Source organism: Bombus pyrosoma, linkage group LG17, assembly GCF_014825855.1.
Source record: "Bombus pyrosoma isolate SC7728 linkage group LG17, ASM1482585v1, whole genome shotgun sequence".
NCBI lineage: Eukaryota > Metazoa > Arthropoda > Insecta > Hymenoptera > Apidae > Bombus > Bombus pyrosoma.
This window is the reverse complement of record NC_057786.1, coordinates 1,557,869-1,582,668: the sequence shown is the minus strand read 5'-3', so window position 1 is coordinate 1,582,668 and position 24,800 is coordinate 1,557,869. Positions and strand designations below refer to the sequence as shown.

Genomic DNA, 24,800 nt, shown 5'->3' with positions numbered 1-24,800 from the left:
TCAAAGTGAATTATTGATTCCATGTTGCAACTCTAGTTTACCATATGTAGCTACAAAATAGAAAATTCTCAAACCAAATCGCCACGAGTGCTTCCTCATTTTTGTAATATTAATTTATTTAATTATTCACTGTAGCCGTACAGGAGGCTACTGGTGAAATTGCGTCTAACGATTCAGGGACAGGAACGTGTTTCCACACTCCGGTGGAAGAAGGTTGGACATGATACAGGCGCAACGCTACTTTAAAAATTCTTGAGTGTTGCTCGATCATGTAGGGAACTGTACATAAAATATCAATATTTATTATAGGTAAAACAGGAACAATAGATAAACCACGTTTCTACAAATGGAATCGTAGAATTTTGTACATGTAAGAATGTCTATCAAAACAATCTTTATTAAGAACAGAATTTTACAACCAAGGTTTACTAGATACTTTCCACAACGTGAAAAAATGCAAATGAACAAATCTTATAAGTCATAGTATTAGTCCGATATATGTGTATATTCTACATATCTATTTTTATAAAATTATGTGTACCGTATTAAATTGGTAATACGAACGGTACGGTTATATGAACTTATGAAATATATTAGATATATAGAACAATTACTGTATAGAATCATCCGCAAAATACGGAGCAGGACGCACATGAAGATTCATACGTCCCTGCTGATTCTCACGTACACAGCGCTTGCACAGGCTCGGCTCGAACACTGATTTGTTATCGATGACGACATCGTTTATCATCCATGGTTATCGTTGAGTTGAACACGTGGATCGATCGTTAATATACTTTAATGTAGAAATAAAATATTTATTTAAAATAATTATAGAAAAACTGAAAATGTCTCTCTCTCTCTCTCTCTCTCTGTCTCTGTACAGTAGCTTCTGATTTCACTTTTACTTTTATCCGTTTTACCAACACTGCTCGTACAGCTTTCGTTATTCCTTCTGCTGGTTTTCTTTCTCTATTCATTAATTGATTACTTATCGGGCATAATTTATGCTTAAGTTATTTATAGATTGTATCGCAATTTTTTAAAACAAAAGTATGTATAAGAATAAAAGTCTACACTTCTTTTACAATTATAGAATATCCTTTCTATATTTTATTTGTGATTTCATAAAAAATTTTAGTTTTAATTTAGGCCGCTACTATATTGGTCGTATTCTATCAGTCACTTGCATTCTGTATCTTGTCTGCGGTAAAGACGCGGTAAAAGTATAGGTTAATAACATGAAGCAACAAGGACTGATACTTGGTTTATCCTTCATTATACAAAAATAGCAACGAAATGAAACATGATTAATTAATATCTGTGAATTGATCGTTTTTAATAACATATCAAATAAATCTTGTAAACAGCCTATCAGTCAAAGGACTGATATTGTATTGAATTTAATTAAGATACATTATTTAGAAAAATGCCAGATATCAAAGTAACCCCTTTGGGGGCTGGTCAAGATGTTGGAAGGAGCTGCATTCTTGTATCAATGGGTGGAAAGAACATTATGTTGGATTGTGGCATGCACATGGGATTCAATGATGAAAGACGATTCCCAGATTTTTCATACATAATCCCTGAAGGACCAACGACTAATTACATAGACTGTGTGATTATATCACACTTTCATTTAGATCATTGTGGTGCCCTCCCATACTTTACAGAAATGGTAATATAGATTGTAAAAGTTACATATTAAAACATGATCTTCGACGAAATGATTGCATTTACAGGTAGGGTACACTGGTCCAATTTATATGACGCATCCAACAAAGGCCATTGCACCAATCTTACTCGAAGATATGAGAAAAGTTGCAGTAGAACGTAAAGGAGAAAGCAACTTCTTTACGTCACAAATGATAAAAGACTGTATGAAAAAGGTTATTGCTGTTACATTGCATCAATCTGTGATGGTTGATTCGGAATTGGAAATAAAAGCATATTATGCAGGACATGTACTTGGTGCTGCAATGTTTTGGATTCGAGTTGGCTCACAATCAATCGTTTATACTGGGGATTACAATATGACTCCTGATAGGCATTTAGGTGCTGCTTGGATAGATAAATGTAGACCAGACTTATTAATATCAGAGTCAACATATGCAACAACTATCAGAGATTCTAAAAGATGTAGGGAAAGAGACTTCTTAAAGAAAGTATGTTGATATTATTAATACTACACGTGTATTAGATTTTACATGAAACTTATAAATTTATCTTTTAGGTTCATGAATGCATAGACAGAGGTGGCAAAGTATTAATTCCTGTATTTGCTCTTGGACGTGCACAAGAATTATGTATATTATTAGAAACATATTGGGAGCGAATGAATTTAAAAGTTCCTGTATATTTTGCTTTAGGATTAACTGAAAAGGCGAATAATTATTATAAAATGTTTATTACTTGGACTAATCAAAAAATTAAGAAAACTTTTGTGCAAAGAAATATGTTTGATTTTAAACATATAAAACCATTTGATAAAGCATATATTGATAATCCCGGAGCTATGGTAGTATTTGCTACACCGGGCATGTTGCATGCAGGATTATCTTTACAAATTTTTAAGAAATGGGCTCCAAACGAAGCAAATATGGTTATTATGCCTGGATTTTGCGTTCAAGGCACTGTTGGACATAAAGTTTTAAATGGTTCTAGAAGAATTGAATTCGAAAACAGACAGATTGTCGAAGTCAAAATGGCAGTAGAATATATGTCTTTCTCTGCACATGCAGATGCAAAAGGTATTATGCAATTAATACAATATTGTGAGCCAAAAAATGTTATGCTTGTACATGGAGAATTTGCTAAAATGGAGTTTTTAAAAGAAAAAATAAAACAAGAATTTGGAACAAATTGTTACAACCCTGCAAATGGAGAAACTTGTGTTATCACAACCATTGCCAAAGTGCCAGTAGACGCTTCTTTAGCATTATTAAAGTCTGAAGCCAAAAGATATTCGGCTTTGCCGCCAGATCCTAAACGACGAAGATTACTTCACAGTGTTTTAATGTTACGAGAAGACGGAGTATGTCTTGTGGACGCAGATGAAGTAATTATCACGTTCCGTTCAATTTTCGATAATATATACTTATATATTTGTTAAGCTATACATAATAAATAATTGAAAATTTGTTTTAAGGTGACAAAAGCTGCAGGTATAACTAAACATATAGTACGATTTACATCCACTGTACAAGTAAGGGACCCTGGTCCAGCACATTCGACGACTTTAAAATTATTACAACCACTGAAAGAGAGATTATCAGGTTGGACAGTTCAATTAACAGATGGATCAATATCTGTCGAATCTGTTTTAGTAAAAGTAGAAGGTGATGAAGATGATCAAAAAAGCGTGTATGTTTCATGGACAAATCAAGATGAAGATTTGGGTAGTTACATTCTAGGATTCTTACAAACTATGCTAAACTAAGCAATGATCTGATGATTAAATGTGTTAAAAACAAAAATAATCAGTTACTTAATTGGTACATAATGGATCTTAAGACCTTTTGTAACCTGTGATACTACTATGGCGAATAAAGTGTATATAGGTATAAATTATAAATTCTATATGTATTTATATACTATTCATCACAGATTAAGTCATTAATTAATTTTAAAAAATGCATTAGAATAATTGCGTTGTATTGTATTTTATCGTGTTGTATTGTACTATTATAATTGTGAATATTTGTAGATTAAAAATATCTTTTTCATTATAGTATCGTATATGAATTATCTAGTTACTTATAAAGAATAAATATCATTTTTTACTCCTTTTTGTACTTTAAGCTAAATACCATTAAAAAAATAGTATTACTGTATTTTTTATGATATTACCAAAAACTGAAGAAATGTATTGAATAACCATTATAGCAGGTATTTGGTTAAAATTATTTGATTGAAGGTATTTTATCCTGAAACTTGGGGTTGTTATAAAATGTGAATAAATAATTTACATCGTTCACTATAATTACAAATTATTATTGAAATTTGTATATTGCGTAACGTGAAATAAAACAATAATCTTATTACGTACTTTACTAAATGTAAAATATAAATAAGTACTATGTGTGTTAAACCTTACACAATTTTGTAAATAAACGAAACAATGATACTTTAAGAAACAAATGTTTAATATATTATAAATAGAGTATTATCACCTATTTCATGTCTTGTAACGTAGATTATAATAAAAATTATGTTGTTTTGTAAAATAAACTAACACATAAAAACTTTAACAAACGCTCTTTTAAATGCCCCATTTACATATGGTCTACTCTATATCATTGTTCAAATTTGTAATACTTACAAATTATTTAAAACACAAATTTGTTAATATAATTTGTATACTTCTTTATATTGTAATATATTCAAAACATCTTGTTCGAACACATTTTTGAACAGATTTATGAGTTCACTAGAGTTGATTTATTAAATTTTTCTCATATTTTACGAAATTAATTACTTGTTCGTGAATTTGCCTTATGAAGCCACGTATTGAATTCTCTCTATATACTTTTATACTAATGATCACACGGACATATTTATTGCACATTAATTCATTAACAATTACAGCTTTGTATACAAATTCTTTAACAATATGAAAATAATCTAAGACTCTGCTAATTGTTCGCTATTTATTTAAAAAAATTTACGTAAAAATACTTGCGTTACCTACTCAAAATTAGAATTCGTGCGTTCCATTAGGCGTACATTTATACATATGTACGTACATTTTATTCTATAAATGATTTTATGAATAATAAATTTTAAATAAACTATGAAGGCTTCAAACATACCTGATGAACATGCTTTATGTAACAGAAATAATATTTAAACAATAACTACTACTGTTCTGTAATTTACAATGCATGATTTTAATAATTTTTGAATTATGCTTTTTTTATATCTATTAATTGTGTAATTGTGACAAACAGCAGTTTCATTATTTCTTAGTGTCTAACTACAAAGTTCATTATTTATATTTCTTTCCATATAATAAAATAATATATTCTTTCCATAAGAAACATTATTCATCATATTTCCATCGTGATATTAGTCTTCTCAATAGCAAAATTTACCATTGATGTTTATGTAGTATTGGAGCATATGTAATTTCTCGTGTATTTTCTTTATCAATTATCTGGTGTCGTGCTGCGTTAACGCAGCTTGTTCTTTAAAGTTATTTTTTTCTTGAACCACCCTGAAAAATACATTAAAATGTTTATCATATTATCCTATGCTTGAAAAAAATTTATATAGATAAAAATTGAAAATAATTGTACATTTATTCCAGCAGATACAAAACAGCCAATTCACTTTTCTGATTCATTATTGATTTCAATGTTATTAATTTTATTGTATATATATATGATACGAATAGATAGGTGAGAATATATCTACTGGAAATAAAAACTAAAACAATACATCTAATTACTTTTTGCGTGCTTATTTATATTTTAATTTTATATGTTACTTATATGATACATTTTTATACATTGCTACACATACCCTTTTTAGCAGCATATGCTAATAAATTAGCACGCAATATTAAAATTGTATTGAACAGAATCCATCACCGTACACAAAAGCAATATTAAATATCTTAGTTAGATAGTAAAATATTAATTGCACATGTGAGGATTACACAAATACATATATATATATATTACTGCAAGCAAAAAATATATATAAACGGATCACTTAAAAAGCTTGAATAACATTCATGCTGTTTGAACTTTTAGAAAAAGTAAAAATTTCAAAATAAAGAAATTAGCATCTTTTTAATTATTTTCTTACATTAATCTAACATTACAAAAATTTAAATCAAACAGCATAAACTTAACTATATAGCAAAATAATACTAATAGTATTTGTTATCTATTAATATAAGCATGTTTCTTACTAAACATTGTGGCTGCTAAAAAAAAATGCTATGTTATGTCCAATAATGTGTTTACCATCTGTAAAAAAAGTTAATTAAACATATAAGAGCAAAAGCGATGCAAATTATGAAAATAAAATATAACAATGATGGAAAACTATAATGAATAACTATTTATGATTCAAATTAATGAAAAATCACATAATCAATTTGATAGAGCAAACATAAAATTTCTTTATAGTGTGCCCTTTACCCCAGTGTTTGTGTTCATAAAAATTGATCCACATGTAGCTATGCATGTTCTTTGATACCCATCATCTTCGCATCGCTCCTTTCCGCACCGGCAATGTTATAAACTTTTGTTCGTCTTTGTACAACTTTTCTATAACTATATAAAAAATATTGCGCTTTCTAGAAGTGAATAGTTGATATTAGACAAATCAATTAGCTTCCTTACTATCCATACGGCATTGATGTATTCTAAAATTATTTGATGGACACATGATTATATTTTACATCAGTACAAATAACACTGTACCATAATGTAACAAGTTCCACAATATGTAAAATTTGATGTAATTTGAAATAAAAATATATGAAATTGATCTCCCTTAACAACATATTGGGACAGACAAGATGCAAGACATTCAAACTGCATGATCAAATAAAGTATAAAGCTAATGAGATCTAAACACTGTGCAACATATTTCAGGGGACACACACATTATGATAGCTCATAACTTAAAACAGCTAATAATAAAAAATCATTAACGAAAATATCTTTAAGAAATTTGAGAATTTATCAAATAAAATATGTACAAGTATAATACAAAAGATATTACACAATATGTGATAAAATTGTACTTATGTTACATGTAATTAAATATTTATGTGTAACCAAAGATATCTAGTAGCTAATAGTATAAGAATCAATTTGCAATTCTTAGAAATTTCAAGATTCTTTTTCAAACATCTGAATTATGACTATTATATTTTATAGAGATTAACAAAAAGTGTCGCTTTGGACACATATTTAGCATAACTAATAAATTTTTAATTAAAAAAGAAAATGATATTAAATATATTACAAAATATCAGCCTGTCTAACATATTATAAATAACTCAATTATTGAGTAATTATGTTTGTTATTCCTTGGTTGTAGAAATGCTACTAATTGTAAGCAAATAATAAAATAGTGCCCATTAAAAAAAGAACATAACATTTAATACTACAAAAAATAATGTGTGGTGCAACGTAAATTAATATTTTTAAATAGACTATTGTAGTAAGACCTGGCATAAACTGCTAATAGCAGTCTACCATCAACCCTTTCAAAAGAAGGAAAAGTTCCAGAATCTCATACTTTGATTTGCATACCTGCGAATCTGCGCCGTTTTGCCATGGGTTTCTTAGTGGACTGTCAGAACAATCAAAATAACAAAATTGTTATTCATCGTTATAGCATGAGATTTCGTACGTCAAAGCAAATGTTCTTATTAATCGTGGAGTCACGATGAATCGCTGCTGTTTTAACAATAACCGCTATTTTAAGCAAATCTTAAATACTTTTTTATCTTCTATGAAACAAACACTGGGACAATGGGACAAGTATGTTATTACAGTTTGCATCGATTTTCCAAACTAAAATTGCCAATGATTCTTGAAATTTGTTTTGCAATACTAAATGATTTCATAATAGATAATTTCCTAAAAAATAATTTATTTTCACTTTTAGAAAACATTGTTGTACAAAATTAGGTAGGATGCTTGCTGCAATACATACGCTATTCGCATTTCCTCCTTTCAGAACGAAATAAACTAAAACAAAATGCATATATGATATATAAAATGCTGCTAGCATACACTTTCGATAGATATATCACGAATATCATAGCTTATTGAATATTATAAACATTATGTGTTTATACACATTTCATAAATAAATCCACTACATAAAGGTGTAGCAAAATATAAAGTTTTACTGTCATTAGTACTGCCATTTTAATCTTTCATTTTTAAGTCATATGAAATGAATAATTTAAAACCAATATGTATATATATATATGTGTGTGTGTGTGTGTATATACATATACATACATTGATCAAACATAAATCGTATTTAAGTAACTCTTAATAAATTGTGCAGAATACTATTTTACTATACATAAAACCAATATATAATAAGTGTTTATATGTATGATTATAAAACACAATTTTATATGTATATATAAATTCATCGTTTTGTGTATAACTACAGATCACTTGTAAATGGTTGCTCTTAATGCTTATATGAACAGCCACAATAAAGTATGTAACAATGAAATTATCGAGATACATGAAGAATAGATCTACTACAAAATACTGTTTAAATTATAGACTACCAAATAATACTCTGTAATATTATAATAAAATAATAACACAGGTCTCAGAATTATCACAAGGAATTGTTATTATCTTATGTGTATAATATCAAAACATTGTTTCTAGTATTGAGATTATTTCTAAATGTTGCAGCAGACGTTTAAAGATTATATATTATGTAATTTATATTGCAATATTATAAAACATTCAATTACAATGCAAAGAGTAAGCGTTTGTAATGAATGTAATAATTAGGACTAATAAAACACGTAATACTAATTGAAATAACATTCATTGTAATACTGAGTCCAAATAAAAATGTTTCATATTTTAATAACTAACTGAAGTGCACCTATACAGTAACAGAGCCAGTAATATTTGTTCCTCTTTTCACAGTTTTGGAGTTTACCTTCCTTTTTTTCTTGTGCTTTTTATGCTGCTGGCCCATCAATGGATTCCAGCTAGCCTGTGTGTTGTGATCTGTCATATGACAAGATTTGGAGGAGTATTTTGTAGTAAGGGGGCTGTTGTCAATTTCTTGTTGAGACTGAACCAAATTGATAGGCTTGGTTATGGAACAATTTGCGAACTCTGTATTCTTGAGAAGAATATTTTCTAATGCAGCTATCAGAGTCTGTGTTGCTAGTGGGAGCTGCATTTCAGATATATAATTATTTAACTCACCACACATTACATTAGGTGACGACAATTTATCAAATTTTTTAATGTATCAAGCAAAGAAAAATTTTCAAAATTGTCGTTCTGTTAATAGAGATGGTTCCAACATCAAATGATACACAACAATCAAATTGCTGATACATATCTGTTTGATAAAAACTTCAACTTTTTATATTTTATTAGAATATAATTCACATATTCTTCTTATATTATTTTAAAATAATATATGATCCATAAAATTTCTTTGCATTTAGAAAAATGATGGAATTCGAAAACAGATATCTTTCTATAATATTAAAAAAAATTTACATTTTTGGCACATGAATAAATGTAGTAAAATGTAAGTATTATTTATAAATGTATAACCTTTTTTCTACAAGAACTATATAATCATAGGCTGACAAAGTAATATTTTCTTTTCCGAAAACAATTTCATGTTTGTACTAAATCAAAAATGTAAATTTTTGATATCATTTTTCTAAATACAAAACTATACACAAGATATCTATAAAATAGTAATAGTAGTTGCTAATAAGCAACATTAGCAAATTAATCGTTGTTGTTAGCGATCGTATAATATCGAAATTTCATTAAATGCACAAAAGTATTATATAGGTATAAATTGTGGTATCATTGAATAATTGGCATATATGAGTTTAATATGTATAATATATTAAATGAAATTATGTGTATATATGAATTGAATTAATATGTGCAGGCAATAATACCACATTTGAGTTTGTTGAATTTATAAAATGTAGCAGCCAAATTCAAAGGTCTACAATTATATATATATTTGGGCTTTTTCTCTTGCTGCTAGGATTAATAAAATAAAATTTAATATGATTTAACTATATTCAATACAATGTTATGTATTCCCCATTAATTTGTCAATTTGATTGCCTATATTACGTATCTAATAAACAACGAATTTTTCGTAGATAATACTTTGTAAAAGACAACCTAACTCCAATCACTAGAATCCTATTACATCAAGTAAATTCCATGTTTCAATTGAAGAAAACTTCATAATAGAAAATGTTTACTTTCCATTGAAACGGTTAAGTATTTAATTGACTTTTACAAAATAATATCTATATATAAATTGTTACCATATAATCATTACATATAGTACAATAACAGCAAAACACAAAAAGTCTGTTGTTAGTAATTAATTTCACAAATTAATTATAATTGATACATCACGTCAGAATTTTGCAGCATTATGTAGTTTTTCACATTTTCGCATTATAGCCATAATATTTATCATTACAGCTATAACATAAGCTTTTTAACTTTTTATACAAAAGGCACTGGACAAAAATTAATTATGACACTTGTGAAACATTTAAAATCAATGTATACTAACCTCGGGATTAGAACATTCAGAAGCTGGCGGTCCATTTAATATTGGCTGTTCTGAACTGCTACAACCTCCATAAACTTCACTCTAAAATTAACAAAAATCCTTGATAATATTTACAATTTAAAAATATATAGTATTTTATAATTCAATTTCAAAAATATGTAACATTCAGACTGTTTATATACATATGCATATACATTACATATATAATACCTTAAGTTGTGACATTTTTTGATGAAGTTGTGTAACTACACATCGTAATTTATCCAATTCTGCATCTACTGCTGCTCTTTTGTTACATTCTATTTGAAGTTCTTCTGACAATCGTGCTTTTTCCTATAATTAATGTAACAATAGCTTTATGACATATTATTCAGCATATCCAAGTAATAATTTATTTCTTTATTGATTTACCTCTTGAAGCTTTTCTAATGTACCTAAATCATGAGTATCTACTTCACTCAAAACTGATTTTGGTGTGGATCTATGTGTCAATAATTCAGCATTAGCTTGTTCTTTAAAAGATTCAGCTTCTTTTAGTCTGGTTTCCAATTCTATTACTTTATCTTGTAACTACAAACATATGAAATTATTTACTTACATTTCGAAATATTAAAGATAAATGCATTTTTATATTTTTACAAAGCTTACCTTTTCATTTATATTTAATTTACTCATGAGTTCATTCAATTCAATTCTAAGACCTGCTACCTCACTTTCTTTTTGTCGCAGCTGTGACTCCCACCTTGTTTCCTCTGATTCTACATGACTTTGCAGCTTATTAAGCATACCTTCCTGTAAATACATTTTTGATAAATACAATCAAAGTGAAAATTTAACAAGAACATATTACAAATGCAATAGAAACTTACTGTATCATCAATAATTTGTTTGTAATGCGAAACCATATCTTGCAAATTTTTATTTTGTTTTTCTAATTCTGAATGATTATCAGTAGTATTCTTTTTCTTCAATTCAGTAAAAACTGTATTCACCTTTTCTTCAAAAACTTTGAGCCACAGCTCATGTGATTTTTCAGATACTTTTATTTCTGGGAATATCCTTTCCAATAAAGCCTTTGTTAACTTTTCTTCTTCTGCTTTTACTTTTTGTGTAATTTGCTAAAAATTAATTGTTATTCATTTAAATTTGATCTACTTTATTAAAGAAAACAAATTAATGAATGTACGTGTATAATATTCATATTTTAGAGAGAGTGTGGAGAAAAATAGGGGTGAGAGGGTAGGTGAGAGATTATAATTTATTTAATTATATATATATATATATAATATTAAAAACAAACAGATCAATTCTAAATTTAGAAAGAAAAGAATAAAGATTAAGATAGGTAAAATGGGGACTTACATCAAAGTTCTTCCCATTATTAGATTTAGCACGCAATTCGGCGGCGGAAAGAGCTTCCATCACTTTCCAGTTTTTTACACGTAATTCCTGTTCCGACCATAAAGAAATGAAGATCAGTGTAAAACTTTGAGATAGATATTTCATATAAACGACTGACAAATATATTTAAAGAATTCTTTTGAAATTTAAAAATTAAGAGGAGGTTGGCAAAGTGATGGAAGCAATAAAAATTGATTGCAAAGATACATAAATATAAAAAAATACTTTTATATAACAATTTAACCATTTACGTGTTGGTAGTATTAACATATATATACACACACACATATATATATATATACGTGTACATATGTCTTAAATAAATATACTGGAAAAAAATTATCTATACATATTATAACTTACATTATTTTTGGACCTTTGTGCTTTCAGTTCATCATTTAAACGTGCAGCAAGACTATGTTGTTTGTCTACATCACTTCGTAATGCATTAATCTGAGTATTTAATTCATGCAATTCCACTTCTTTATGTATTAATTTAGTTCTTAAAGCATTTAATTGTCTCTCCTTTTGGGCCGACCTTTAAGATATAAAGAATGTAGGAATGTTGATGTAGGAAAGACTGATCATCAAGAATCAAAATGTACTAAATTAACTATTTTAGAATAAACTTACATATACACATTGCTATATTCTACAAGTTGTTCATTCTTTTGAACATTATCATCAATTCCATTTTCACGGCCTTCTGCAACTGAACGTTCAGTAGTTGCTGCTAATTGAGAAGCCAGTGATTCATTTTCTTCTTGTAATTGCTTAAGTTGCTTTTGCAAATCTGCAAGATTTGTGAGCTGAAAGAAAAATAATCCGTAAATTAATTAATAAATAATAATAATATTTTCAACGAAATATAATTTACATTTATGTTGATATTTAAATAAATGATACCTGTATAGAAAGTTTATCATTTTCTTCTTGCAGTCGTGTAATCTGTAACTGAGTTTCACTTGATCGCTGATCACGTTTCTGTAACCTATTTATCTCTGCCTTTAACATGTTCATTTCATTCGTTGTTTCATTTACAGCTTTGAGTTCGGCACGTGTTTCTTCTAATTCATTTCGAGACTGCTTTAACTGTTCCTCTAACTTCTCCATGTTCGATTGATTAGTATTAACGTCGCCTTGTGCTATTTCTAGACTTTTTGTTGTCTTGTTAAGTTCATCTTGTACAGTATCTAAATTCTTCTGTACTGCCTCTAACTGTGTTTCCAACTGTGTTATATTTTCTGTTGACTGCTTTAATTCAGTTCGTACATTGTTAAGTTCCTCTTTACATGTTTCTAGATCCTTGTCTTTGTTAATAAGCTTTTCTTGAAATACTTTCAGTTCCTCCTCTCTGTCAACAAGTGTCACTTTAAGAGCTGTAATTTCAGCTGCCTCATATTTCACTTCATTCATTGATACTGACAGCTCAGATTTTAATTTCACTAATTCAGACTGAGCTTTATTCAATTCTGTTTTTAATGCTGAAGCATCATTAGCTTCTGTTTTTACAGAATTTAATTCACTTTGCAATGAATTCACTTGTTTTTGAAGTTCCTGTTCATGACGATGAGCGTTTTTTAGTCTGTGATCTAAATCAGCATGTGCACGATGAGAATCCTAAACAAATAAATATAAATATTTTATTAGCAATTTATTAATGCTTTGTAGAATGTAAAAATTATTATTTATCTTTGTTTTTATCAACAAGAAATGAAGAAAGGGAAATACAAATAACAACCCACATTTATGATCTTCCCTTCTGGAATTTTTTTAATTATCTATTTGAAAAAATTCACATATTAAGGCTTTTAAAGGTTTGTATCAATTTTTTCTTACCTCAAGCTGCCTAGCAACATCTTGCAGTCTATCTCCAGCTTCCTTGAAATGTTGTAATTGTCCTTCTGAATGCATCAACTGACCTTGCATAAGTCCTAATTGTTGCCGTAACATTTCTATTTCAGCAGTGCTACTCTCACAAGTTGCTTGTAACTCACTTTGTAATTCTTGTACTTCTACATGTTTTTGAGCTAATTGTGCTTTTAATGCATTTTCATTATCACGCATTTGTGCAAATTGTACTTCCATTTGTTTACGTTGTGCAATCAACTCTTGTTGCATATGACCTTGAGTTTGTCCTTGATCCTCTTGCATCTTATGAATAATTGCAGCATTTTCATTTACTTTAGTTTGCAATTGTTCAATTTGTCTAGTAAATCCTTGTTTTTCAGCAGCATGACTTTCCAAGATATGTTGCATTCGTGTATGTAAAGTTTGAGTTTCTGTAACTTTAGCATTTAATGCTTCTTCTAATTGTCTTACATTAGCTGATAATCTAGACCTTTCTGAATTCAACTCAGCACGTAACTCTTTCAATTTATTTTGAAAGGCAATATTTGCTTCATGTTCATCGGCTAAAGCTTTTTCCTTTTCTGCAAGTTGCTTTTTTAATTTAATAACTGGATCTGCACGACCTTCTGTCCATTCTGAGTGTTCTGATGGATTATCCATTTGTTTATTTAAAAGTTGGTCAATAAGAATTTGTATTTCAGAACGGCTAAGTTCAGCTTTCTGAACTAAAGGCATTAATAAAGATACATTGACAGCATCCTTATCTCCACCTAAAGTAGAAAAGGAGACAAAAATTAAAAAAAGATATATATATCATAAGCACTTGATAATAAAAATGTCTTGATAGGGTAGTTTAATATATGGAATCATTTTATTCAGTTGATAACATAAGCTTAATTAATTATCTCTAATTTAAGAAATACCAAACATTATACTAAAAGAAATATGGCTGTATATATATATATAATTTTGTTTTATGTAATATAAATATATTGAATAAAAAGTAAATCAAATTGTTTTCATAAAAAATTATTATAAAAATTAATGAAAAGACATTAAGTAAAATACATATATAGACTTTTTAAATTCATTTAAAGGAATTAATATAGAAATTGAAATAATTAATATATTAACTTACCAATTTGTGCTAGAATATCATTCTTTTTCTTTGCTTTTTTAGATTCTTTATTTGTTGATTGAGTAGAAATTACAGTTTCTTTTATAACTTCTTTTACATCTCTAACTGGAGTTTCTTTTTGTTCTTTAATTTCTTTTACAGAATCTTTATTAGCTACTGCTGATGTATTGGTATTATTAATTGTTTCTTTTTTCTCTTCCTTAATATTGTCATCCTTCTTTTTCACTGAATCTTTCACATTCTTCTTTACTTTTGTTGGAGTTTCCTTTGGAGATTTATTTATAATTGATTCAGATTGACCAATTTGTTGTAAATTTTCTTTCTGTTGAACAAACCATATTAAAATATACTAGGATATGTATTTAAACTTGTATATGGGACAATTCTAGAGATTAAAAATATAATAGTTAATTTCGTATTAAATCATGTGTTAATAAAATTTCATAAAAAAACATACATACAGAACACACAACAAGAAAAAAATAAATAATTAGAATAACTTGATATTGCAGCGAAAATGTTAATAAACAATTATATCGTGTATAATATCAACTTAAAAGTTTACGTTTAAACTCAATTTATGAAAACTTTTTTTATTAAAATTTTTTTAATATTATTAATTTATCAAACTAAGATCAGTTTAAAAACTAAAGGCATAGGAAAATTTGAAAAATGTTTTAACGATACAAAAGAAGCACTATATATAGCTTTAGTGTTAAAGAAGCAGCAAGTTATGCAAAATATGAAAACATGAATGGAACACATATGAGATAAAATATTCTACCAAAAGCAGTTCACTCACACTATGACTCCGTATGAGTTCGAGGTCGTCCTTTGGTTGAATGAGGTCAAAATGATTAACCTCTGTTGAGAGGGGTTGTGAAGGACTTAATTCAGTCACAATAACCAATGGCTCATCTTTATTTACAAGAATTGGCTTTACCTTTTCATGCTTGCTTTTCTTCTTACTTCCTTTGCTACCCTCCTATGATTTCAATGTATATATAAAATGTTTCCCACGTATTGAACTAATTAAAAGTAGTGAAGGCAATACACTTTCACTTTTATAATAACAGTTATATAATATTATTTTACATTATATCAAAATGGACATATAGAATTATTTATATTGGTTAGTTATTGTGTATATATGTATATATAAAGGTGCTAAAAATTTATAGTTTTTTTTAATCATTATAGTTTTTATCAATAGATAAAATATTTTTTATAAAAAAAATAGTAGTGTCTTTTAGTTTACTTATATATTAATATTATAGATGCATTTTTCACCTTGAAATTGTATTTATTTTGATTTCTTGCCAAACATATATACCTGGAATTGATAAAGCCACTGCATCATTCACAATTTAAAAAGAAAAAAGATATTAATATGAAAAAACAGTTAATACTCTTCACCATTACTAAATTTTAATATAATTGTGAAAATATTAGTTATTCAATAATAGCATTTTCAAATTTCTAGAAATGAATAATTAAAGAATCTAAAAAGAGTATTTTTTATTCAATTGGATTTTATATCTTTTTATTATTTCTCTTAATTTTCATCTACATGATAAAGTAGCAATAAAAATAAGATATTATCATGTGTGGAACAGTTATTTATAGAAATTAATCTTGAGGTCCTAGAACTGTTTATCAATGAGCAATATACAAAAAAACAAACTTTTGCTTTAAATAACTTGTCTCATGTTATATTAATATTTTATTTCATTTCTAATGTAAATCTATATAAAAATTCATAAATTCTCGTTGTACTCTTCAGTTTTTAAATATATTAAATGTTTCTTGAGGTTATTTTAATACAAAATAAGATATTTCATTACATACTCAACATTACAATTTAAATTAACTTACCATGGCATAATTTTAATTATATTACGTACATTTATAAAGAATTAAAAAATTATAAAATTAGAATGATGTTGCTATGTAGAAAATTTTAATTATGTAAACATTTTTAAAAATGCATATTACTATATGTATAACAAACACTAATCATTTGTTTTTAAAATACTACAACTTGCTTGTAAATTGTTTTTTTATTACAAAACATTGTTTCTCCATACGCTAATTAAATAAATTTAATTTTATACAAATTTTCTGCAAACAAAAAGTGAAATTATCTCTTTAAAAGAGCAAATGTCCATTTTAATATAATGTATATATGATTTATTTGACTTTAGAGGGAAAACATTATTAACTGGATTTTTTACATTGATATAGGAGTGTGCAGTTATTTCACATTAGTACATTTTTAAAAATTACTATAGTAATTAAAAAACTAAGATGAAAAATAATAGAAAGAGACAAACTACATTCTTTGAGTATTTTTAACAAAATTTCACTGATTAAGTAAGATCGTTATCTTAAACCATGTAAAACATAAATGTATTAGTTCAGATAAAATGATGTACAAATGTAAAAAGATGTTGCATGTTATTGAACAGTTACATTAAAATATTATAATTAGTCCTTATGGTTTGGATGACACCTAGCCAGAAATATGATACCTCATGAATAGAAAGACCTTAAATGACATATATATAAGTGTGACATACAATATGTAAGCATACCATATTTCATGCATGAAATGTATGAAAACACAAGAATAAAAAAGCGCATGTGTATATCTTTGTTTTATAATTATGTATGACGATTCACTCATAAATATACAATAAATATTTAAAAATTAGAGAAACGAACTTCAATCTTGTTGTTGAACTATATTTGTTATAGTTCAATTAATATTAAACAATACATCTTTTTAAAAGATAGATCAATTTTTATATCTTATCAAACAAAAAGAGATAAACAATAAAATTATTCTAATTGGAGTTTCTTAGAAAATTAATAATTTGATAATTATTTAACTTATTTTATTAACAAACATAATATCAAATGTATTTTTAAATAGGCAATTTTAATTGGTTCTGATTGTTTTATTTATTTTTTGACCAAATAATGTAAATACAGAGTCTCACACAACATTGGGGAATTGCTTTGATGGTGGATCCTGCACATGAAAATTATAAGAAAAGTATATAAGCAGAAGAATCTACAACTAAGCAGTTCCCCGATGTTGCAGGATACCTTGTATATAAGTTAAACAAATATTTCTACAAAAGTTATTTAAATCAACTGAAAGTTTGAAGAAAGGTAATCATATACTTGATAAATGTACTTACACGAAGTAATGGCTCTAGTGGTAAAATTTGTGGATTTTCCTCAAATTGTACATGCTCTGGTTTCTCTTCTTTATCTTCCTTTTCCTCCTTTTCTTCTTTCTTCTCCTTTACTTTCTTTCCTGCCTTATTTTTATGTTTCTTTTCTTTACTTTTATCTTTTTTATCTAAAATAAATGTTAATACAAATATTACCATATTCATTCATAAAAATATTTCATACTAACTCCTAATATAATAATTTAAGTTATCTGCCAAGAATTATTCATAATAATATTAAAATATGTTTAATATAATTCATTTAATCAATAAGGTATTAGAAATACCTTTTTCAATAATTGACAAACTGAATTATTTGCTTAACATCTTTATATCATATTATGATAGAATTATACATACTTAACAAAAGATCATCAGGAAGTTTTCTTTGCTCTGCTATTGCTTCTTCATAAGATTTTTCTTTTATACCAAACATTGACACTAAAACAATAACTGCTGCAGAAATGACTACTACTGCTACATATACCAATCCTGTTTGGACATCCATTTTATATATTTCTACCTGTAATAGTAAAGTACTTTAGATGATAATAATCAATTTATATAATAATAATTCAAGATTTCATTAATTAATTTGTATGTAATAAGAAAAGATTAATTATAAGCAGTTAACTAAAGTGTTCTTGATTTCTTGCACAATGTTACACAATCTTATCATAGTTTATTTGAAATATTATCTTCTGGTTAACTTTCTTTGAGTACTATTGATATGTACAATAGTACTTTGTACTTTATACATGTAGTATATTTAAACACACGTATTCTTTAATTCAATAAAGAAGATTTCCATTACTAACTCTATAAATTAGTAAAAAATCTAATTCTATATTAAATATAGTTTTCCATAAAATATATGTATCTTTTTATGGCACGTAATAATATAAAGTAAAAAATAAATGATATTGTGTATATACACATATATATATATAATATATAATTGTATATACATATATATATTGTGCGGGTGCGCGTATACGTAAGTGTATATTCGATGCGTGCATGTGCGTATATGTAAAGTGTTTTATAATGAGATTATTTGTTAGATGAAAATTTTAGATTAAAGTATGATGAACATGACATATGGGTGACAACCAGGTCGACGACATAATCATTGAAGATGAGTCAAGTTCCTCAATGTTAAACCACGAATCGAGTAGAACCGGCAAAATGATTTATATTGTACTAATATTTCGTTAAAACAATAGAACTAATAAACTCACTAAACCTACACTGCTCACCGAAAATTCAGTAGATCGCTCCTACTGAGGAATGTAAAATGAACAACGAACTCTGTTTGTCTACAGAGAATCACGACAAGAATTCACACACGACTTCTCAAGATTATGGCTGCCGAAGGCACAGACAAGTGTACGTGTTCGAAGCCACGCCTATCAAAACTCCCGTTTTCTGATTGGTGGCAACCTCTGCCACGTATGCAAAACACTCGTACAAACGAGAACAAAATTCATGCATGAATTTTGTTAATTGTCAATGACAATTAACCACAATAAATAATTGATAACCTAATTTAATTCATGATCACTGACGCACTGCACGACATACGAAAGAGTTAACACATTCGTGACACTATACCAATTCTGCATACTAAAACAAGTTAGCCAACTTTATAGAAACAGCATTTGATAAGTTTTCTCGTCCTTTGTAGTCTTCTAAATATGTTTTACGTATGGTCATCAAAATATTTATTATTAAATATTAATGAAATGTTTTTAATAAATAAAATAGGGATAGATATTATTTAACGATTTAATTTTATTGTAATTTATAGTTAACTTTTTAACATATAGAAAAATATGATATCTTTATCCCACACTTATCAAAGTATATATATTATAATTATATTAAATTTAATAAAAATTTTATTGGAATGCCTATATACTATCCTGAAAATAATGTGAAAAATCTTTGTTTTAACAAATAGATATTTAATGTTCTCTATTTATACAATCTTAATCGATTTTTATTATCATATAACATTTCTTAACAAACAGTATTATGCGCTTTATATCTCTAACATAAACTAATAGTAAGAAGACTGTAAACGCATGATACTCAGGAATAATCGACATAAAAGAATTTGAATGAAATATGCCACGTTTTTTGTTGCTTTTCCATGTATAAAAGCATTATTGGCAGTATTTCGAAATTATTGTTTATGAATTTTCCAAATATTGCCATAAGATGATAATTCTTTCGTTATTATGCAAACATTATTATTGTACCGCAAATCGATAAATCTACGTTTTCCATAAAACGTTATTTATCATTCATTAAAAGTTTGCTTTAAAAAATTGCACGAAACTTTTCATTTATAAATTTTGCTTTTCCTTATAATAAGAAAAAGCTTCAATATTACTTCAGGAATGTTCATGCCACTGCTCGTGCTTCAGGCAAAAAGCTTTCCCAATATTTAATAAGTTGGTTTTGGTATTGTAACATGGATTCCAAATATTCTGTTAATTGTTTCTTAAAGTCTTCCACTCTCACTAATTCAAATCGTTCAACTTCTTTTTTAATTATCTTCGAAATATTGTCAAATTCTTCTTGCCCTCTATCAACTTTTGCTTCCCATTCTATTACTTCAGTAGCAGCTTGGCTCGTTTTGTCAGTTCTTCCAGATTGTTCTAATCTTGCTTTCTGTTCCCTTTTTTTATTTAACATCATTTGAGCATGTTGCCAATTTTGAAAAACTTTTACTCTTTCATGAAATACATCCTAAAATTGACAATATTTTAAAATGTTTAAAATGTTGGAATGCGCAACATTTATATGTAAATAGATTACTAACCTTTATTGCTCCAATCAGTGCAACATAATCTCTTAACATTTCTCCAAACTGATACAGATCGCTATTACTTTGCGCTCTTCTGATCGCTTCTACTTTTTCCAATGTCTCAGCTAACTGAGCTAATGCCCTTCCAAGAGATGCTCCTGGTTCGCCATGACCAAGAACTGCAATGGATCTTGCTGTTGCACCAGTACATGTTGCTAATTCTCTTCTCTGATTAGTTAAGGTATCAACAGCAGAATGTAATGCACGCAGTTGAACATCAAGAGAATCAATTTGTGATGTCTTCTCTTCAAACCACTGAAAAATAAGAAAAATGAAAAATACTGCTTAACGCGGATATATTTTATAAATTTAATTATTAAAAATTTTCGATATAATTAATCAAATAAATGATACGAAATATTTTATAATATATATTGCAAATATAAGTTATTAAAATTTTTTAATTTTACTTTATCAGTTTCATCCATTTTATATGTTATCTTGTTAACAGTTTCTCCAACTTTGTTAAACAGCCTCATTACTCCTTTACCACTAAGTGCAGATGTATTAGTAGCTTTAGGTAATTCCATATCTGTTTAAGATATACACAGTTATAAGTATGATTGGATTTGAAAAGTCATTTTATTTTATACTACGATTTACCAGCTTCTAAAAATTCTCTAAAATCGGGATCAACACTAAGCACTGGATGAGCTGCAGTTCTATTCAAATATCTTTCAAGTGCTGCTCTGCGTTTTTCAATAAATTCTGTAGAACTGGAATTTTGTTCTTGATTCTTGTCACCAGACATTTTAATCTTAGTTGTCCCTAATCACATAATTATTTCATTTATTTTATTGAATAGTATGATAAAAATAATATGACTTCAAAATATCTATCAATACCAATAACACTCTTCTCTGGAGCAGGAGGAATTATTCTGCCATTTCTAAGATATTTATCTGTTAATTTGTCATGAAGGCCAAGAAAATCGCTGAAGCGTCTAATAACACTGAAATTTCTCTTTCTAAATATTGGCATATTTGTTTCTGTCTCAACTTTGTAAGCAACATAAGCACCCATTCCATCTCCTATCTTTTGAGGAGAAGTTACAGTAATTTTTAAGAAAACATCAGAAGAATCTGTCGATACCTGTAAAATATACGCTATAACATATACTTTTTAACTTGTTGTTATTAACATTTAATAATCTAAAATATACCACATCAGGTGACTGAGTCTGTATAACATTTGTTGAAAGTACATCTGTATTATCGTTTATGGGAACATCATGGAGATCACCTATGTCAGTACTCATTGGTCCCAAAGGTGAACTTAATGGTCCTGGTGCAGGACTTGATACCGATGAAAATGAATTTTCTTCTGGTGCATCTCGTAAAGTTAACTTTGGTAATTCTGTTTGAATAGTTGATACTCCGTTGTAAGGAGATGAATCTTCTAATTGACTTTGATCCTATGTTTAAACAACATTAAATTTTATTTTACAAGAAATGTTTCAAATTATTACAAACGATCTTATTATATTTTAGTAACAAATTACAAATATTACATTTAATACAATAGAAATAAACTTGTGAACCTAATACATAGGTTGTGAAATTTTACGCACATGTCTGAAAACAGTATAAAAACTACCTGTACTGCTGATGCAAAAATATCTTCATCGTCGTCGTCTAAATCATCAACTTTCACCTCATTAGTATCAAATAGCGGCGGAGATTCTTTTATATCAGCCATCTTAGCGATTCTGTCAATCTACCGAGAAATGTACTGGGATCGGCCCCCCAAATGATGTATGCCGTATGCCAACGTCAATCGCTATCTATGACTATCGTATTTCTCAAAGTACCTATCTATATTCGTGTATTATAAACTTTCTAACTTATCTTTACTACACATTCCGCGCGCCTTAGTATAGAATTCTTATACCTGTAATATGTAATATACATAGAACAAATTAACAATTATATTATTATAAAGGCGTCTACTGATGAAGTCAGTTAGTTGCGGTAGGATCAAAAAATGCATTGTGTACCGTTTCGTTCACAATAAATTGTTATCGTCTAGTTATGAATTTATAGCGGCATATTTAAAAATGATAACAAAGAATATGTACATATTGTGTTAGTAGTGTACTAATTATTTTCGAAATAATACGTGTAGCCAGGTGTACCGTAATATTTTAAAAAACCGACGATTAAAAATTTACGAACTATTAAACATTATTCTCAATGCACAATACCTTAATTTAATAAATAATTTAGATAGATGTTTCTAGGAGAATTTTGTAAACGTGTAAGACAGTGTGCAAATGACATAGATACATAATGTATGGTGCTTTTGTTATCAGTTTGTGGTTACTTCTGTTTTCTGTATATATTTTACATATGTAATCTTTAATCTCGAAGTAAAAAGGATTAACTTGGAAAAACGTTATATATTTATATATAGTACTTATTTATGAATTTCTTTTATAACTGTTTATTAATTACCAGAAATGAATCAAATGTCCAGAGAAGAAATTGATATCAGGCGACTTTTAACAAGATGTGAATTCATGGCAAAAGATGATCCTCATAAGGATTGGAAGCTTGAAAAGGTTAAAAAATAATTTAAAAAATGATTAATTATTTAAAATTAAAGTAATTTATTCAAAACAAATGTATCAATCATTTCAGTACATTCTTGCTTTGGATGATATGATCAAACAATTACAAACATTACCACGGTACAATTCTATTTTATTTTTTAATAAAAATATATATATATTAACAAAGATTTCAATTTTAAGCAATGTGTGCCATATGATCAACATGACAACTTAATGTACTTGAAATTATTATAAAATTATTAAAATTTAATACTTTTTCAGTAAACCATCTAAGGATACCATGATGGGTTACATTAAACGAATAGATTTCCTGAAGGGATTAGTAAATACAACTAAACTTACAAGTCCAGTAGATAGAGTTGCAGCTGTACAAATGTTACCAAAAAGTTCTACAACGTTTAATGATTCAATAGGTCCAAATATAACAACCCAGATACATCAAAAAACTTCAGCAAAATATAATAGAGAATTGCGTGCTGAATTATTCCATAGTGATAAAGGTATATAAATATCACTATTTGTAAAAAAGATAATTTACAAATATAATAATCTTCTTTTTTTTTCTGGGGACATTAGAAGATGGTGTAAGACAAAGATTAACTAGTACAAACATGCATGATGATGATTTAGGTGCAATTTTAAAATACAATAGAAATATTCAAGAAAAAATTGCTGAGAATATGCTTTCTATGACTAGTAGCATAAAAGAGCATGCTTTAGCAGCAAATGCTATTATAAAAAAAGATATTGGCCTACTTGAAAAATCTGATAAATTAACTGATGTTAATACAAGTAAATTAAAAACAGAATCACTAAAACTGCAAGAACAAACACAATCATATTGGCGGTGCTGGATGTGGGTGATGATTGCATTTGTTTTAATTGTATTTTTCAGTAAGTATTAGTGCATAATGGAACTCTATTTACGCTATAGTATTCATAATATTGAAATATCATAGTATAATTTTGTAGTTATTAATTTTTATGAAATACATTTATATTGTACTTGTATGAAATATAGTAAGAATTTATATAATAATAAAATTATTTTTCAGATATGGTATTATTTATAAAAGTTGCAAAGAAAAGTGTGTAAATTTGTAAATACATTTATATGTATATCCACTACTGACTAGGGTACATGAGAGGCTATGTACAAATGTGAATATCTTCAATTCAAATAAAATCATTAATATTGTTATTCTTATCATAAGCATATCTGTATATATTTTTCATGATGAATTTTCATCTATGTGTATATGTGTTGACAATATGGTAAATGATAATAAAAATATAAAATTTTTAATTTCCTCTATGAGAATTACAATTATTTATCCTTCCATTAATTGATCATTGAATGTACTCAATAGTTTGGCTGAAGTTTAAATTAAATTATTCACTTTTAATATATTTAAT

General features: G+C 27.5%; 3 protein-coding genes across 12 annotated transcripts; 2 read left to right on the top strand and 1 right to left on the bottom strand.

The window, feature by feature from the left end:
* Window positions 1–780: 780 nt before the first annotated feature.
* LOC122576952 (integrator complex subunit 11) lies at window positions 781–5,216 on the top strand. 3 transcript variants are annotated; one of them, XM_043747897.1, is made up of 5 exons: window positions 781–1,053; window positions 1,426–1,678; window positions 1,743–2,165; window positions 2,234–3,058; window positions 3,149–5,216. In XM_043747897.1, exons 2-5 carry the CDS (start codon window positions 1,430–1,432, stop codon window positions 3,437–3,439), a joined length of 1,788 nt encoding a protein of 595 aa, XP_043603832.1. In that variant the 5' UTR covers window positions 781–1,053; window positions 1,426–1,429; the 3' UTR covers window positions 3,440–5,216. The 3 variants fall into 3 exon arrangements, with proteins under 3 accessions (XP_043603832.1, XP_043603829.1, XP_043603830.1); XM_043747894.1 differs by having other exon boundaries at window positions 782–1,053; window positions 1,142–1,678; XM_043747895.1 differs by lacking the exon at window positions 781–1,053 and having other exon boundaries at window positions 1,061–1,678.
* On the bottom strand, window positions 4,418–22,684 carry LOC122576948 (kinectin). 4 transcript variants are annotated; one of them, XR_006319965.1, is made up of 19 exons: window positions 19,197–19,539; window positions 18,298–18,460; window positions 17,902–18,065; window positions 15,498–15,680; window positions 14,696–15,017; window positions 13,546–14,327; window positions 12,613–13,326; window positions 12,340–12,515; window positions 12,070–12,244; window positions 11,668–11,754; window positions 11,175–11,423; window positions 10,954–11,097; window positions 10,717–10,875; window positions 10,516–10,638; window positions 10,306–10,386; window positions 8,668–8,910; window positions 7,275–7,314; window positions 6,150–6,284; window positions 4,418–5,215 (listed from the first exon to the last, which is right to left on the bottom strand). XR_006319965.1 is itself a non-coding variant. In XM_043747887.1 (18 exons), the coding sequence occupies exons 2-18, from the start codon at window positions 18,443–18,445 to the stop codon at window positions 5,172–5,174; spliced, it is 3,834 nt and encodes a 1,277-aa protein (XP_043603822.1). In that variant the 5' UTR covers window positions 18,446–18,460; window positions 19,197–19,539; the 3' UTR covers window positions 4,418–5,171. The 4 variants fall into 4 exon arrangements, 1 of the variants encoding a protein (XP_043603822.1); XR_006319966.1 differs by lacking the exon at window positions 11,668–11,754 and having other exon boundaries at window positions 19,197–19,537; XM_043747887.1 differs by lacking the exon at window positions 6,150–6,284.
* Window positions 22,660–24,699, top strand: LOC122576954 (vesicle transport protein USE1). Of its 5 annotated transcripts, none has more exons than XM_043747898.1 (6): window positions 22,660–22,782; window positions 23,269–23,372; window positions 23,452–23,501; window positions 23,646–23,884; window positions 23,961–24,278; window positions 24,440–24,699. In XM_043747898.1, the coding sequence occupies exons 1-6, from the start codon at window positions 22,764–22,766 to the stop codon at window positions 24,478–24,480; spliced, it is 771 nt and encodes a 256-aa protein (XP_043603833.1). In that variant the 5' UTR covers window positions 22,660–22,763; the 3' UTR covers window positions 24,481–24,699. The 5 variants fall into 5 exon arrangements, with proteins under 5 accessions (XP_043603833.1, XP_043603837.1, XP_043603836.1 ...); XM_043747899.1 differs by lacking the exon at window positions 22,660–22,782 and adding an exon at window positions 22,798–22,896; XM_043747902.1 differs by lacking the exon at window positions 23,452–23,501.
* The last annotated feature ends 101 nt before the right edge of the window (window positions 24,700–24,800 follow it).

What these genes read in the sequence shown, in the direction of transcription:
- LOC122576952 (XM_043747897.1), top strand. Translation starts at nt 1,430, where the DNA reads ATGCCAGATATCAAAGTAACCCCTTTGGGGGCTGGTCAAGATGTTGGA. An exon ending in AAAGAGACTTCTTAAAGAAA is followed by an intron (nt 2,166 to 2,233) that starts GTATGTTGATAT and finishes TTTATCTTTTAG; the next exon opens with GTTCATGAATGCATAGACAG. An exon ending in GTCTTGTGGACGCAGATGAA is followed by an intron (nt 3,059 to 3,148) that starts GTAATTATCACG and finishes ATTTGTTTTAAG; the next exon opens with GTGACAAAAGCTGCAGGTAT.
- LOC122576954 (XM_043747898.1), top strand. An exon ending in AGGATTGGAAGCTTGAAAAG is followed by an intron (nt 23,373 to 23,451) that starts GTTAAAAAATAA and finishes CAATCATTTCAG; the next exon opens with TACATTCTTGCTTTGGATGA. An exon ending in ATTATTCCATAGTGATAAAG is followed by an intron (nt 23,885 to 23,960) that starts GTATATAAATAT and finishes TGGGGACATTAG; the next exon opens with AAGATGGTGTAAGACAAAGA.
- LOC122576948 (XM_043747887.1), bottom strand. Translation starts at nt 18,445, where the DNA reads ATGGATGTCCAAACAGGATTGGTATATGTAGCAGTAGTAGTCATTTCT. An exon ending in AACTCATACGGAGTCATAGT is followed by an intron (nt 15,018 to 15,497) that starts GTGAGTGAACTG and finishes TTTGTTCAACAG; the next exon opens with AAAGAAAATTTACAACAAAT. An exon ending in AAAAAATGTCACAACTTAAG is followed by an intron (nt 10,387 to 10,515) that starts GTATTATATATG and finishes TGTTAATTTTAG; the next exon opens with AGTGAAGTTTATGGAGGTTG.